This window comes from Leptonotus elevatus, chromosome 8 (genome assembly GCF_054856555.1).
Source record: "Leptonotus elevatus isolate MCC_2025b chromosome 8, RoL_Lele_1.0, whole genome shotgun sequence".
Lineage (NCBI taxonomy): Eukaryota > Metazoa > Chordata > Actinopteri > Syngnathiformes > Syngnathidae > Leptonotus > Leptonotus elevatus.
In genome coordinates, this window is record NC_141246.1 from 1,797,222 (window position 1) to 1,812,500 (window position 15,279).

Below are 15,279 nucleotides of genomic sequence, written 5' to 3' on the forward strand. Positions count from 1 at the left end.
ACACACGACCGGCTCCTTATCCCGTCCGGTTAAGCCGCTGATCTTCCGATTCGAGGAACGGTTTTGGAAAGAAAACGGCAGCAGAGCAGAGCGAGAGATTTCGGCTCCCAAAATTTGCTGTCGTGCTCAACAATGACAACAACTCAAAAGCCTTCACAATTCAGCCTCATCCATTTGTGTCTGGCACTAAGCAACTTCTGAGGCGGATGTTGGGAACACTGGCACACAAAAAACTACAAATGTGCTGGCTGCTTTATGGCATACGTCAAAAGCTAGCCCGGATGAAAGGACAGTCGAGGATCAACATTGGCCCGGATTTCACTCGCTGGAGTGAGCTAAAAAAAAACAAAAAACGATGCAATACGCTTGTCCTCGTAGGAAATGTGGTCTTCCTTCAGACATAACAATACCGCCTTTGTCCATATGGCGTCGCCATAATCAGTGTAAACTGAAAGTTCCTTAGTGTTGCTTTAATGATGGACTGTAAGTGGATTGTTGAGTTAGCAATTAGTAGGTAGATGGGTATACTCTACCCATCTTGTTGTTTTGTTACAAAACAAAATTGGGTCAATTTAACCCAACCTGAAGTTGAGTCAAGTAGCGGCTCGGTCCATTTTTTGACCAAAATTGGGTTATTTTTGACCCAGTGGTTTTAAGGGTATAAAAATGCGTCAGTAGGTCAGTAGACACATTTGTAGATCGAAATCTGATATGTGGTGCTAGTTTATCAATACAATCTAGTTAATCAAGTGAATATCAATACACGTTTAGACACTTGAAATTGACGAGTAACTAGAAATTTAAAAAAATCTCAAGAATGTTGGCCGTCCGCGGTGTAATTTTTTTTTTTTATATAAACGCCTATCTTGACTTTGTTGTGTCTTAAAACATTTATGCTTATTGAACAAATGTTCTGACTTTTCAAAATGCCGATTTTTTTTTCTTTTTAAATATTAGACAATATATTAAACTAAATACAAAAAAAATTATGTTCAGGGAGCTCCCAAGGTTATCAGTACACCTTAAAAAGTTCAGTTGAAACTTAAAGAAGCAAATACCATAGCTCTGTTTTTTTCAAAAAATTAATAAAATACAATCTTGAACTTTCACATTTCTTTGTTTGAATGTCGAACAATAACAAACGTTTTAGGAGGTTCCCATTGTAAAGTTAACTGAAAGTTTCCTGAGATTAAAACGGTTTTAGCCAAACCATTAATTGGCCGCCAGATTTTGAAAAAAGGCCGATACCGATATTTTTCAAAATCGCCCAATATCGGCATCCCTCGTCACGATTACAAAAATATCATGTTACTGATTAAAATGGATTGATTGATTGATTAATTTTTTTTTTTTTAATTGATTGATTGATGAACTGGTTGCCAGCCAATCTGCGATTGTTCAGGGTGCCCGAAGCCAGCTGGGATAGGCTCCAGCAACCCCCGCGACCCTTGTGAGGACAAGCGGTACAGAAAATGGATGGATGGATGATTAAAATGCAATTAAACTGGCTCTTGCCCACGAACCAGCACAAATCCCGCCTTGGCGGAGGTCTCCGCTCTTCTGAGCCTTATTCCAGTTGCATCGTGTCTGTTCGTGCGTGGCGTAAACCCCGCATGCCTTTTTTACGTCAGCCGCGATGTCGCCGCGCGGGCCGGAACGTCCCGAAAGGTGACGGACTCGTTCGCACGGGAGAAAATCTGTCAAATCAAATGCGTCGAAAGCTCTTTTTAGCATCTAGCGCGCAGCGTCTTTGCTGGGGGTCTCAGGTGTCCCAACGCACACGCACACGCACACGCACACGCACACGCACACGTTGTGTATACGTTTTCCCCAGCTGAGGCTTTTATGTCCTTTATGCCGTTATGTACACGCACGCACCGTCCCCTGTGGGTGCGTGTGCATCTGTCCTGCACGACAAACACAACAAAACCATAATGTTGCGTGCGCGTGTGTGTGTGCGTGTGTGCGTGTGTGTGTGCGTGCAGTAACAGCACACAGGGAGGCTCGTACATCAAGCAGTGCTGCAAGGGCTTCTGCATCGACATCCTCAAGAAGATCGCCCGCAACGTCAAGTTCACCTACGACCTCTACCTGGTCACCAACGGCAAGCACGGCAAGAAGATCAACAACGTGTGGAACGGCATGGTCGGAGAGGTACGGACCCGTGGCGCCGCGTCGGTAGGATGTCGCAATGGTTGAGTTAAGGTGGGCGGAGTTAGCTGATAATTGTGCTCAACTCAGAGCAGCTTCGAAATAATGTTACTCAAGTCAAAGTCATAAAAAAAATAAAAAAATAAAAACACACTCAAATACAAGTAAAAAAAAGTATTTGCTGAAAAGAATACTCCAAACAGTGTCATCAGAAAGACAACAACATAAAATGAGGTGCAAAATGCTGGCATCCTCAAATCATCAAATAAAAACAAATAAGAACGTTTTGACCTTTTGAACAACACGTTCACAAATTGTGGCGCAACTCGCTCAATCCCAGTCTAACCACCACTTTGGCGTCCGTTTCTGAAAGCAAAAGCACCAAAACATCATCTTTCAGTTGACTCTTTCAGGTTCTCATCATGCCTGCCAGTCTTCAACCAGGGCCGCGTTTCCTGTATGTGTCCGCGGAAATGCTCCCACGCGTGAAATATACGTGAAAATACGGTCAATGGAATGTATGACTCCAGCGGAAGGTAACAACGCTAGTGTAGCCCAATATGGCGGAGTAAGAGTAGCTTACATCTACTCAAGTAAAAGTAAAAAGTATTTTGTGCTAAAGCTAAAAAAAAAAAATCTAAAAGTTACTCAAGTCAATGTAATGGAGTAAATGTATTTTACTACCCACCTCTGATTAGTTAGGATGAAAAGATGGGCACGTAGGGTTGGTGAGATCGGTAGATATGTTGCTTATTAATTATTTGACTGCCAAACGTTATCCAAAAAACAACTTCTACAGTGCCAGCCGATTTTGAGCATTTTTCGCTCGTCTTATTAATATTGTGGCTCGATACCGCATGAAAGATTGGATTCCATTCCATCGTGAAAATGTTTCTACCAAATTCCGTTCGTTAGTCATCACCATTTGAAAATAGGTCATTTGAGTGACATACATTTTTGATCATTCGCGTCATCCTTGAAAACGTTCTAAGATCCGCCATGTTTTCATATAATTTGATACGCGGGGGAGCCCATTGAAAAGAGATGCAATGCTGCCATCTGGTGGCCATGGTTAGAGGGTGTTTTGGGATTTTCACAACCCCATTCACAAAGCGTATATATATATATATATATATATATATATATATATATATATATATATATATATATATATATATATATGTACACAGTATATAGGTAGGAAAGAAGTGTAATCACATCGGTCTTCAGGTGGGAAGACTATAGAAATTGATTTGTACAGGAGTTATGATAGATAAGTATGTAAGTAAGAATTTTGGTACATACTATAGGTTGGCATTGTAGGTAGGTAAGTAGAAAAAATGTAAAAAAAAAAAGGTCAGTTGGTAAAGTAGAATGAAAGGTAAAGTAAATATTTAAGTACAGAATGTAAGGAAGGTTGATAGGTAGATCGATAGTGTAGCTGGATAGGCAGGATGTAAAAATGGGTGGAGAGTTAAACTGGGTAGGTAAGATTGATGGGTTGGTTGGTAAGTGTGTGTTAAATCGGTATCTTCTCTGAAAAGCAGCCAAAAAAGGGGACTTCTGCCGGGTTAATAAAAACATTCCGAACGTGTGATGCGCGATGCAATGAATGCCTCGTTGCTTGTTATTCATTGGCCTGCGCGCAGACCTCTCGTACCCGGCCCATAAAAAAAAAATTAAAAAAAAGACATTTCATATTTCACCACGTCAAATCGATCCAAATTCACGATTAACGGTCTCCCCTTGGCCCAGCTTTTTTGAGCAGCGTCCCAGTCATCATAAGTCATACGCTACTTAAGTCTTGAGCCATGAGCTCATGAATGCGTGCGGAGTCATCGAGAAAGCAATAAAACAACACATCCCTCCGGGAGGCGGCTCGGAATCGGCGTCGTGCGTCTCCCTACGTCCGCTCGGCGGCAAAGATGACAACTGCGATTTCCTCTTCGTGGTCTGAAAATGGCCCCGAACGCCGGCTGACATTCATGCTGATGTTTCACTTTCGCTTTACCGGGCAGAGAGAGAGAGAGAGAGAGAGAGAGAGAGAGAGAGCAGGAAGACCGCATGAGTGCATCCCTCTCCCTCCTTTAGCAGGTGTTAGCGTGTCATGCTAACACCCTGGGGAAAAGGATAGGCAGAGCGATTCCCAAGTACCTTATTGGCACGACACGTTGACGTCCATCGCGTCATGTGATGCTCCGGTAATGTTTTTCCGGTTGGGAAGTCGGTGTCGGTTGCCGAGAGTCGGAGGTTGGTGGCCGGGATGTAAAACGTGACGGGTTCGTGAGTAGGACAGGTAAGTAAAGTATGTCATTGCTAAGGCAGTCAGGTAGGTAGGAAAGATGTCAAATATAGTGAAGGTAAGAAGAAAGAAAGTAAGATGGATCATGGATGCACTCTAAAAACTGTTGGGTCAAAAGTAACCCAATTATGGATCAAAAATGGACTGATCCACTTTATGGGTTGTTTTATACAAAATGACCCAATTTATTGACCCAAGGAAAGAATCTGACCAATATTTATGAGTTGTTTTATGTTGAAAGACCCGTTTTTTGACTCAAAGTTGGGTCAAATGGACCCAAGTAGAGTATTGGTCCATTTTTGCCCCATAGTTGGGTTATTTCTAACCCAACTGTTTTTAGAGTGTATGGTATGCTCTAGTTGTTAGGTATGGTTGGTAGAGTAAACGTTGGTTAGTTAGGGAGAGTTGCTATGTATCTATATGCAGTATACAGTACACTCTAAAAACAGTTGGGTCAAAAAGAACCCAACTATGGGTCAAAAATGGACCGATCCTCTACTTGGGTCAATTTGACCCAACTTTGAGTCAAGAAATGGGCCTTTTAGTGTAAAACAACTCAAAAATATTGGTTAAATCCTTTACTTGGGTCAAAATATTGGGTCGTTTTGTATAAAAAAAAAAAAAAAAAGTTGGGTCAAATTGACCCATGAAGTGGATCAGTCCATTTTTGATCCATAATTGGGTTATATTTGACCCAACTGTTCATAGAGTGTACTGAGGCGGTCCGTATCATTTTTACTGGCACTAAGCAACTTCTGAGGCGGATGGTAGGAACACTGGCACACAAAAAACTACAAATGTGCTGACTGCTTTATGGCATACGTCAAAAGCTAGCCCGGATGAAAGGACAGTCAAGGATCTACATTGGCCCGGATTTCACTCGCTGGAGTGAGCTAAAAAAAAACAAAAAACGATGCAATACGCTTGTCCTCGTAGGAAATGTGGTCTTCCTTCAGACATAACAATACCGCCTTTGTCCATATGGCGTCGCCATAATCAGTGTAAACTGAAAGTTCCTTAGTGTTGCTTTAATGATGGACTGTAAGTGGATTGTTGAGTTAGCAATTAGTAGGTAGATGGGTACACTCTACCCATCTTGTTGTTTTGTTACAAAACAAAATTGGATCAATTTAACCCAACCTGAAGTTGAGTCAAGTAGCGGCTCGGTCGCATTTTTTGACCAAAATTGGGTTATTTTTGACCCAGTGGTTTTAAGGGTATAAAAATGCGTCAGTAGGTCAGTAGACACATTTGTAGATCGAAATCTGATATGCGGTGCTAGTTTATCAATACAATCGAGTTTATCAAGTGAATATCAATACACGTATCTCCTGTGTACCCGTATCTTTTCTCGAGCTGAATGCGCCTCACCATATGTCCACCAGGTGGTGTACAAGAAAGCCGCCATGGCCGTGGGCTCCCTGACCATCAACGAGGAGAGGTCAGAGGTCATCGACTTCTCCGTGCCCTTCGTGGAGACGGGCATCAGCGTCATGGTGTCGCGCAGCAACGGCACCGTCTCACCTTCGGCCTTCCTCGGTGACAACTTTGACTTTTCTTTAACCCGCTAAAGTTGCCAAGGAGGAAGACGAGGAGAAATCCCTTTTCCCCCCCTCCTCTTCATCCTGTTTTTTTCTCCTACCTACTGATTGCCACTGAACATTTCTGTAACTGAAAATGTGGTTAACTCATTTGCTCTCAAAAACGTATTTCTATTTTAAATATTACCAGTGTCCCAAAGACGTATTTATCCTTTTTTTTTTTTTTTTTTTTTTTTTTTTTATGCTAAAGCATACAGAAGGCTTTTGCAGCCTCTGAACTGCAGAGAACGGTTGCATCAATGGTAGCTATTACAAAAATGGCCAGCAAGTGGCAGCAAAGTGTAAGAGATCAACCAGGGCCGTGTTGCAAAAAAAAGCTGTTTCCCCCACAGTTTTAAACAGATTTGTGAATAATGATGAAACTTAGCTATATTCTAATGCTAATTACTGCAAAACGGAAACAGATACAAACAACTTTTTTACTGAGATACTTTTTTTGTGTGCGTGTGCGCGCACACCAGGGTATCAGTGATGGTTCAGTATCTTTGGCGTTCACCTCAGCGCACAATCTCTCTGGGTTGGCTAACCCAAGCAGTCACATGCTTAACAAATATACACTCTCACACATGCACACGCACACACACACACACTTTGTCTGGGTTCGGCTTCAGTGTGGGTTTGATCCCCCTCTCCTCCTCTTCCTCTTCTTCCTCCGCTGGAGTAATAAGAAATATGCAAATTCTTCCAAACCACTGTGACTAACTCTCCTCTTTCACTTCCTCTTCCTCTTCTTCCTCCTCCTCCTCCTCCTCGTCTTCCTCCTCTTCATCCTTCCCTTGCCTCAGAGCCCTTCAGCGCGTCTGTTTGGGTGATGATGTTTGTGATGCTGCTCATCGTCACGGCCATCGCTGTCTTCCTTTTCGAGTTTGTCTCTCCGCTGGGCTTCAACCGCAACTTGGCCCAAGGCAAAGGTACACACACGCACAAACAAAAACATAAACGCGCACGCACACACGCACACACACACACGGCAGAGGCATCCAAGCATCTTTCCTTCCCCCCCCCCCCCCCCCCCCCCCCCCGGAGGCGCAGCAGCGGCGTTATTATTACGCTGACTTTTTGTCAAGTGTGTGTTGCTAATACACTCCCAAAGCGTCCGCACGAGCCCGCGGTCAATTAGACGTTTCTATTTTTAGCCTCATTTCATTCGGAATGACGCTTTTCCTCTTTGTTGGGAAAAGTTTTGCCTCATCTCCAAACCCTGGAGGGAAGCAGTAGAATGTTTTGAATCAAGAATTGCGGGGTTTATTGTTAGAATTTTAGTCATATTTTTTTATGATTTTTTTAATGATGTAAATTTCTAGAATTGTAATATTTCAATAATTTTCAATATTTTTTAATCTTTTAACCATTGCAACAATTGTGATTACTTTTTAATATATTGAAAAGACATTTGAATCAATTTATTTTCAATTGTTTTAAAGCATTTTGAAAGATTTGTTAGAATTTTTGTAATATTTATATGATTTTTTTATTATGTATTTTCTTTAGAATTGTAATATTGCTGGTGATTGTAAATATTTAAATAATTGTATTCATTTTTTATTCTTTTAGTCATTTGTGATTACTTTTTAATATATTGAAAAGGGATTTGAATTCATTTGTTTTAAATAATTTATTTTAATATTTTCACACTATTAATATGATCGTTTTAATTGTATTTTAAAAGTCACACATAGTTGAATAATTTTAATTTAGTCTTTTGAATTATGATTTTAATCATTTTAGCCACTGTAGAAAATATATATTTTCAAATTGTAATGCATTATAATGATTTTAGTCATTTTATTTTAAAGAATTGTACCAATTGTAAATAATTTGGCAATTTTAAAGTAATTTATTTTGAATTGTGTTACACTGCATTGTTTTTTGCATTATTAAAAATGTTTTAATTATTTTCACACTTCATATATTCCAAACTCTTTTTTTTATCATTTTATCTAAGAATTTGAATGCATTTACCGTCATTTTTTACTATAAGTCAATCCAGTATGCACCAGTTACACACAAAAAATGCACAATCAAAAAAAACCCCCCATAAAAGTCACATTTTGGGGAAATCCCCGTTTCTTAAGCGTTTGGAAATACACTCCGAGCTCACACTGCTTCACTCCAACTGTTGCGAAATTCAGGAGTGTCGTTCAAATGTGCCGTTTGGTTATTTAAATTGCAAAAAAGCTCACAGGTGAAATGGATGCCAAAACGTTTTCAGCGTTTCTACAACATCAAATGATTATTGTTATAATAAACATTCACGCATGCTAGAATGCACCACAAGGTTCCTTGGTTTCCAATAGTTGTGTGTTTGTCCCCCCCCCCACCCCCCCACCCCAAGACCCCCACGGTCCATCGTTCACCATCGGCAAGGCCATCTGGCTGCTGTGGGGTCTGGTGTTCAACAACTCGGTGCCCGTGCAGAACCCCAAAGGCACCACCAGCAAGTTCATCGTGTCAGTGTGGGCTTTCTTCGCCGTCATCTTCTTGGCCTCGTACACGGCCAACCTGGCCGCCTTCATGATCCAGGAGGAGTTTGTGGACCAGGTCACCGGACTCTCTGACAAGAAGGTAGGGAAGGGGGGCGGGCGTCGAAGGTCGGACGGTGGGCTTCCCCAACCGCTTCTTTTTTTTTGTTTTATACGTTTATTTTATTTGGTGAAAAATAGTTCATCAATATATGTCAAATGGAAATTTAGCATTTGTTTTACTTTGTGAAAAAAAAACATTCAAAAGTAGATTAAAAATATATATTTTGTTAAAAAAAATTAATAAATATGAATGTAAACTTTCTTTTTGGGGAAAAGTAAATCAATGAAAATTAAATAAGTTAAAACTTTCATGTTGTGGGAATAAATGAGTAAAAATAGTTGTGTTTTTCAGAAATTGTTGTACATTTTTCTTTTATTTCTATTTAATTGTTGAGTTCTTTAAAATATTTTTTTCATACGTTTATTTTATTTGGTGAAAAATATTTCATCAATATATGTCAAATGGAAATTTAGCATTTGTTTTATTTTGTGAAAAAAAAACTTTCAAAAGTAGATTAAAAAAAATACAGTGTTCTTTATTTTGTTAAAAAAAAAAATGAATGTAAACTTTCTTTTTGGGGAAAAGTAAATCAATGAAAATTAAATAAGTTAAAACTTTCATGTTGTGGGAATAAATGAGTAAAAATACTTGTGTTTTTCAGAAATTGTTGTACCTTTTTATTTTATTTCTATTTAATTGTTGAGTTTTTTTAAATATTATTTTCATGGGGAAGATAATTCAAATTGTTACCTTTATTCTTTTTAGTGTGATTTCACAAACAAACAATATAAATGTGTCATTCATGATACTGAGCCACTATGACACGTTTCATCTGAAGGCTGTTGTCATGGACGCCGACCCGGTGGCCACACGGGTCCCTCGGGGGGGACCCGTTTGCTGGTTGTCACTTTCACTGCCGCTTTGCACACACACACACACATACGCACGCATTACGGAAACTGTGTGTGTGCGTGTCGGCAAACTGGACCCGCAGTCTCCTCCTTACCTCGTTTTTTCTTGTCCTGCCTGTCCTGGTCCAGTTCCAGAGCCCCTACTCGTATTCGCCGCCCTTCCGCTTCGGCACGGTTCCCAACGGCAGCACGGAGCGCAACATCCGCAAAAACTACCCGGACATGCATCAGTACATGACCAAGTACCACCAGACTGGAGTGCACGACGCCCTGGTCAGCCTCAAAACTGGGTAAGCGAGACGCGTCACGGCGGCAAGGGAAAGTTCAAGCTGTTCTGTCATCTCGGGTCAAACTGACCCGTTTTCAAGTTTCAAAAGCGTCAGAGTCAATGGAGAATAAAATTGTAGGTCTTGCAGCAGGACTTGGGACTGGTCATTTGTGCTATCGCTGTGCTGCTCAACTCAGTGCTTGTAAAAAATAAAAGTAGTCCCGCTCCAGCTTGAAATGTCTTGAAAAACTGTTCCGGGTCATATTGACCCACCGTGATGTATTATTTTTTTTAATGTAGAAAAGTAGGGTGTAGGTGCTGGATCAGAACTTGGACTTGGTCCCTTGTGGAACTGTTCCTCTGAAGCTCTTCCGTCGTTCCGGGTCAAATTGACCCGTTTTCAAGTTTCAAAACCGGAGAATAAAATTGTAGGTCTTGCAGCAGGACTTGGGACTGGTCATTTGTGCTATCGCTGTGCTGCTCAACTCAGTGCTTGTAAAAAATAAAAGTAGTCCCGCTCCAGCTTGAAATGTCTTGAAAAACTGTTCCGGGTCATATTGACCCACCGTGATGTATTATTTTTTTTAATGTAGAAAAGTAGGGTGTAGGTGCTGGATCAGAACTTGGACTTGGTCCCTTGTGGAACTGTTCCTCTGAAGCTCTTCCGTCGTTCCGGGTCAAATTGACCCGTTTTCAAGTTTCAAAACCGGAGAATAAAATTGTAGGTCTTGCAGCAGGACTTGGGACTGGTCATTTGTGCTATCGCTGTGCTGCTCAACTCAGTGCTTGTAAAAAATAAAAGTAGTCCCGCTCCAGCTTGAAATGTCTTGAAAAACTGTTCCGGGTCATATTGACCCACCGTGATGTATTATTTTTTTTAATGTAGAAAAGTAGGGTGTAGGTGCTGGATCAGAACTTGGACTTGGTCCCTTGTGGAACTGTTCCTCTGAAGCTCTTCCGTCGTTCCGGGTCAAATTGACCCGTTTTCAAGTTTCAAAACCGGAGAATAAAATTGTAGGTCTTGCAGCAGGACTTGGGACTGGTCATTTGTGCTATCGCTGTGCTGCTCAACTCGGTGCTTGTAAAAATAAAAGTAGTCCCGCTCCAGCTTGAAATGTCTTGAAAAACTATTCCGGGTCATATTGACCCACCGTGATGTATTTTTTTTTTAATCTAGAAAAGTAGGGTGTAGGTGCTGGATCCGAACTTGGACTTGGTCCCTTGTGGAACTGTTCCACTGAAGCTCTTCCGAAGTTCCGGGTCAAATTGACCCGTTTCCAAGTTTCAAAACCGGAGAATAAAATTGTAGGTCTTGCAGCAGGACTTGAGACTGGTTATTTTGTGCTATCGCTGTGCTGCTCAACTCGGTGCTTGTAAAAATAAAAGTAGTCCCGCTCCAGCTTGAAATGTCTTGAAAAACTGTTCCGGGTCATATTGACCCACCGTGATGTATTATTATTTTTTATCTAGAAAAGTAGGGTGTAGGTGCTGGATCAGAACTTGGACTTGGTCCCTTGTGGAACTGTTCCACTGAAGCTCTTCCGTCGTTCCGGGTCAAATTGACCCGTTTCCAAGTCCAGGTTCTGTGTGGAACAGCATGTCGCACCAGAGACTGCTGTTATGCTTTGGCTGTCACTTTTAGCAGCCATGCATCAAAGTTGTGTTTATGCTGAGTTGGTCGGTATCAGGCCCGCACAGGGGGCTCCTTATGTCACGCACGCACCCACGCACGCACGCACGCACACACGCACGCACGCGCAAACACAGCGGCTTTGAATTGAAGCTGTCGTCTCAGAATAATGACAACAAGCCGAGAACAAAAGGATTCACAAAGGTGCGATTGTTGGCGAGGAACTGGAGCATCCTCGGCATTCGTCTTCTTGCGCCGCCGCATTTCTTTGCATTTTTTTGCTTTCCTCCAATTGGACTTGACCTCATTTGACTTGCTTGAATCTCATTGGCTCACACACACACAACCATTTGATCGCTATGATTTTGGATTTTGTTCGGGGGATTTTTTAGCCATTTGCAATATGATTTTAATCAAATGTCAGTTTTGCCCTCTTTGGTGTTTTTGGATGTTGTCTGTAATCGTTTTTTTTTTATGTGGTGTCCTTGTTTGTGTATTTGATTTGGTGTCTTTGATGCTGTTCTGATAGGGTGTCTTTGGCGGGGGGGGTTTGATGTGATGTATTTGAGGTTTTGGCTGGTGTATCTAAAGTGGTGTCTTTGATGTTGTTGTCATTCGGTGTCTTTGAAGTTTCGTACGCAACGTCTTCCACCTGCTCGTCTCGTCATTTACCGCATCTTTGATGATGTTTTGATGCGCCTCCTGATGTTTTTGACGGTGTATCTGATGTGTTGCTTTTTTTATACCGTTTTATGATGTGGTGTCTTTGATGCCGGTCCGGTGTGTCTTTGACGTTTTTTTTTTGTTGTTGTTTTTTTGACGGTATTTTAATGCGGCTTCTAATAGTTTGAAGTTTTTTGATGGCGTCTATGACGTGGTGTCTTTGAGGTTGCGATGTGTTTTCTTTGAAGGTTGTTGAACCGGTGATGTCTTCGAGGGTGCGTTTGACGTGGTGCCCTTTTTGACGATGCCTACGCTGACTGCGTTTTTTTTTGACTGTCTTTGGCAGCAAGCTGGACGCGTTCATCTACGACGCGGCGGTGCTCAACTACATGGCGGGCCGAGACGACGGCTGCAAGCTGGTGACCATCGGCAGCGGCTACATCTTCGCCACCACGGGCTACGGCATTGCGCTGCAGAAGGGTTCGTACTGGAAGAGGCTGGTGGACCTCGCGATCCTCGGCATCATCGGCGACGGTGCGTTAGCATTAGCGTTAGCCCCTCCGCCTCCGCCTCCGCCCCCGCCGGCCTCAAACGCGGCGTTTCATCATCATTACTGCCTCTCAACCCGTGCGCGCGTGTGTGTGCGTGTGCGTGCGTGTGCGGCAGGCCTTCGGGAGGCCGACCAGACACAAATCAAGACCGCTAAAGTGCTTCCTAACCGCACGGCACACGCACACGCACGCGCGCACGCCGTGCTGATCATTCGTGATCAATCCATCACTATCAATTCCTTTGCCTCCTCCCACCGACGTTCCATTTCGTATCCATTTATACGCCTCCTCCCCTCGCCTGCTTCATGCCTCCCTCAATTGCACTTTTTTGTTTAATGCCTCCCATCTCCTTTTTTATCTCCCTCGATTCATTTGACCTCCTCGCCTCTCCTTTTGAACGTAATGCCCCCCTCGACCTTTTGACCTTGCTCAATTCCCCTTTCACGCCTCCTTTTTTTACTTTTCACCTCATTTTTCATCTCTCCTCATTTTGTGGTTCACTCTTTTTACCTCCCTCAATTCTTTTTCCTCTTATTTATTTCGTGCCTCCCGCTCCACCGTTTACCTCAATTACCTTTTCTCCTCCTCCTCCCCTCTTTTTTTTTTTACTTCTTCAAATAAATTTCCACCTCCTCGTCCTTTTCATGCCAAATTTTCCTTTCCTCTCTTAAGAGCCCTTCTCCATTTTGCCTCCCAAAATTCCTTTCCACCTCCCTCGAATCATTTAGCACCTCCTCCCCTTCTTCTCTTTGCTTCCTTCTATTTCATTTTTCAATCTCTTCTCCTCTCTTCACCTCCTATAATTCATTTTCGCATCCTTCTCCTTACGTCGCTTCTGTTTGCTTTTCAACTTTCCTTTTTCTCTCGTCTTTCCCTCTCAATTCATTTTGTCACGTCTGCCCTTCTGCTCATTTTTACCTCCCTCATTTCGCACCTCCTCCCTTCTTCTTTACCTCCTTTTACACCCTTGTTAAAGGCCTGCCTTAATTCATTTTCACAACCTCCCTTTCTCCTTTTAACCAACTTATTTTTCATTTCCTCTCCTTGTTCTCATTTTTCCTCCATCAATTCCTCCTTCTTCTCCACCTCCCTTCTACATTGCTTTTTTCAACACATCCCTTCTCGTCTCTGCTTCCCGTCTATTCCTCTTTTTCAACTCATTTTCTCTTCGCTTCCCTTCAATTCCATTTTTCAACTCCTCTTTTCTTTTCTTGATCCCCCTGAATTATTTTTCACTACCCGCCTCAAATCCTTTTCTCGCTTCCTCTCCTCTCCCTTTTGATTGACCCCCCCAATAACCCCCTCCCCCTTTCTCCTTTTAACCAACTTATTTTTCATTTCCTCTCCTTGTTCTCATTTTTCCTCCATCAATTCCTCCTTCTTCTCCACCTCTCTTCTACATTGCTTTTTTCAACACATCCCTTCTTGTCTTTGCTTCCCCTCTATTCCTCTTTTTCAACACATCCCTTCTTGTCTCTGCTTCCCGTCTATTCCTCTTTTTCAACTCATTTTCTCTTTGCCAACCTTCAATTCCATTTTTTCAACTTCTCTCTTCTTTCCTTTATCCTCCTGAATTCTTTTTCACTTCCTGCCTCAATCCTTTTTTCGCTTCCTCTCCTCTCCCTTTTGATTGACCCCCCCCCAATAACCCCCCCCTTTCTCCTTTTAACCAACTTATTTTTCATTTCCTCTCCTTGTTCTCATTTTTCCTCCATCAATTCCTCCTTCTTCTCTACCTCCCTTCTACATTGCCTTTTTTCAACACATCCCTTCTTGTCTCTGCTTCCCGTCTATTCCTCTTTTTCAACTCATTTTCTCTTTGCCAACCTTCAATTCCATTTTTCAACTTCTCTCTTCTTTTCTTTATCCTCCAGAATTATTTTTCACTACCCCCCTCAAATCCTTTTTTCGCTTCCTCTCCTCTCCCTTTTGATTGCCCCCCCCCAATAACCCCCTCCCCCTTTCTCCTTTTAACCAACTTCTTTTTCATTTCCTCTCCTTGTTCTCATTTTTCCTCCATCAATTCCTCCTCCTTCTCCACCTCCCTTCTACATTGCTTTTTTTCAACACATCCCTTCTCGTCTCTGCTTCCCGTCTATTCCTCTTTTTCAACTCATTTTCTCTTCGCTTCCCTTCAATTCCATTTTTCAACTCCTCTTTTCTTTTCTTGATCCCCCTGAATTATTTTTCACTACCCGCCTCAATCCTTTTTTCACTTCCTCTCCTCTCCCTTTTGATTGACCCCGCCCCCAATAACCCTCCCCTTTTGACCTTTTGACCTTTTGACCTGGCTCAATTGCTCCTTTTCACCTTCCCAGGCGAAATGGAGGAGCTGGAGGCGCAGTGGCTGACGGGCATCTGCCACAACGAGAAGAACGAGGTCATGTCCAGCCAGCTGGACGTGGACAACATGGCGGGCGTCTTCTACATGCTGGCCACGGCCATGGGTTTGTCCATCCTCACCTTCATCTCCGAGCACCTCTTCTACTGGCGGCTGCGCTACTGCTTCACCGGCGTCTGCTCGGGACGCCCCGGCCTGCTCTTCACCATCAGCAGGGTGAGTTTGCGATGACGCAAGAGGGCGGGGTTTACTGCTTGCTGGGGGGTTTTAAGGCGGGTTTGGGATTTCAGACAAAAGTTTTTAAATGAGAACTTCAAGCCAGGGTTAAGGTGGCA

General features: G+C 42.5%; 1 protein-coding gene across 2 annotated transcripts in view; it reads left to right on the plus strand.

Moving 5' to 3' along the window:
• The window catches only part of grin2ab (glutamate receptor, ionotropic, N-methyl D-aspartate 2A, b), a 132,955-nt gene that overhangs the window by 108,231 nt on the left and 9,445 nt on the right, over positions 1 to 15,279 (plus strand). For both annotated transcript variants that reach the window (XM_086082491.1, XM_086082492.1), the window contains 7 exons: positions 1,986 to 2,154; positions 5,839 to 5,992; positions 6,840 to 6,965; positions 8,390 to 8,619; positions 9,621 to 9,781; positions 12,399 to 12,586; positions 14,922 to 15,160. In XM_086082491.1, coding sequence (XP_085938617.1) covers positions 1,986 to 2,154; positions 5,839 to 5,992; positions 6,840 to 6,965; positions 8,390 to 8,619; positions 9,621 to 9,781; positions 12,399 to 12,586; positions 14,922 to 15,160 — 1,267 coding nt within the window. The remainder of the gene's footprint in view (positions 1 to 1,985; positions 2,155 to 5,838; positions 5,993 to 6,839; positions 6,966 to 8,389; positions 8,620 to 9,620; positions 9,782 to 12,398; positions 12,587 to 14,921; positions 15,161 to 15,279) is intronic.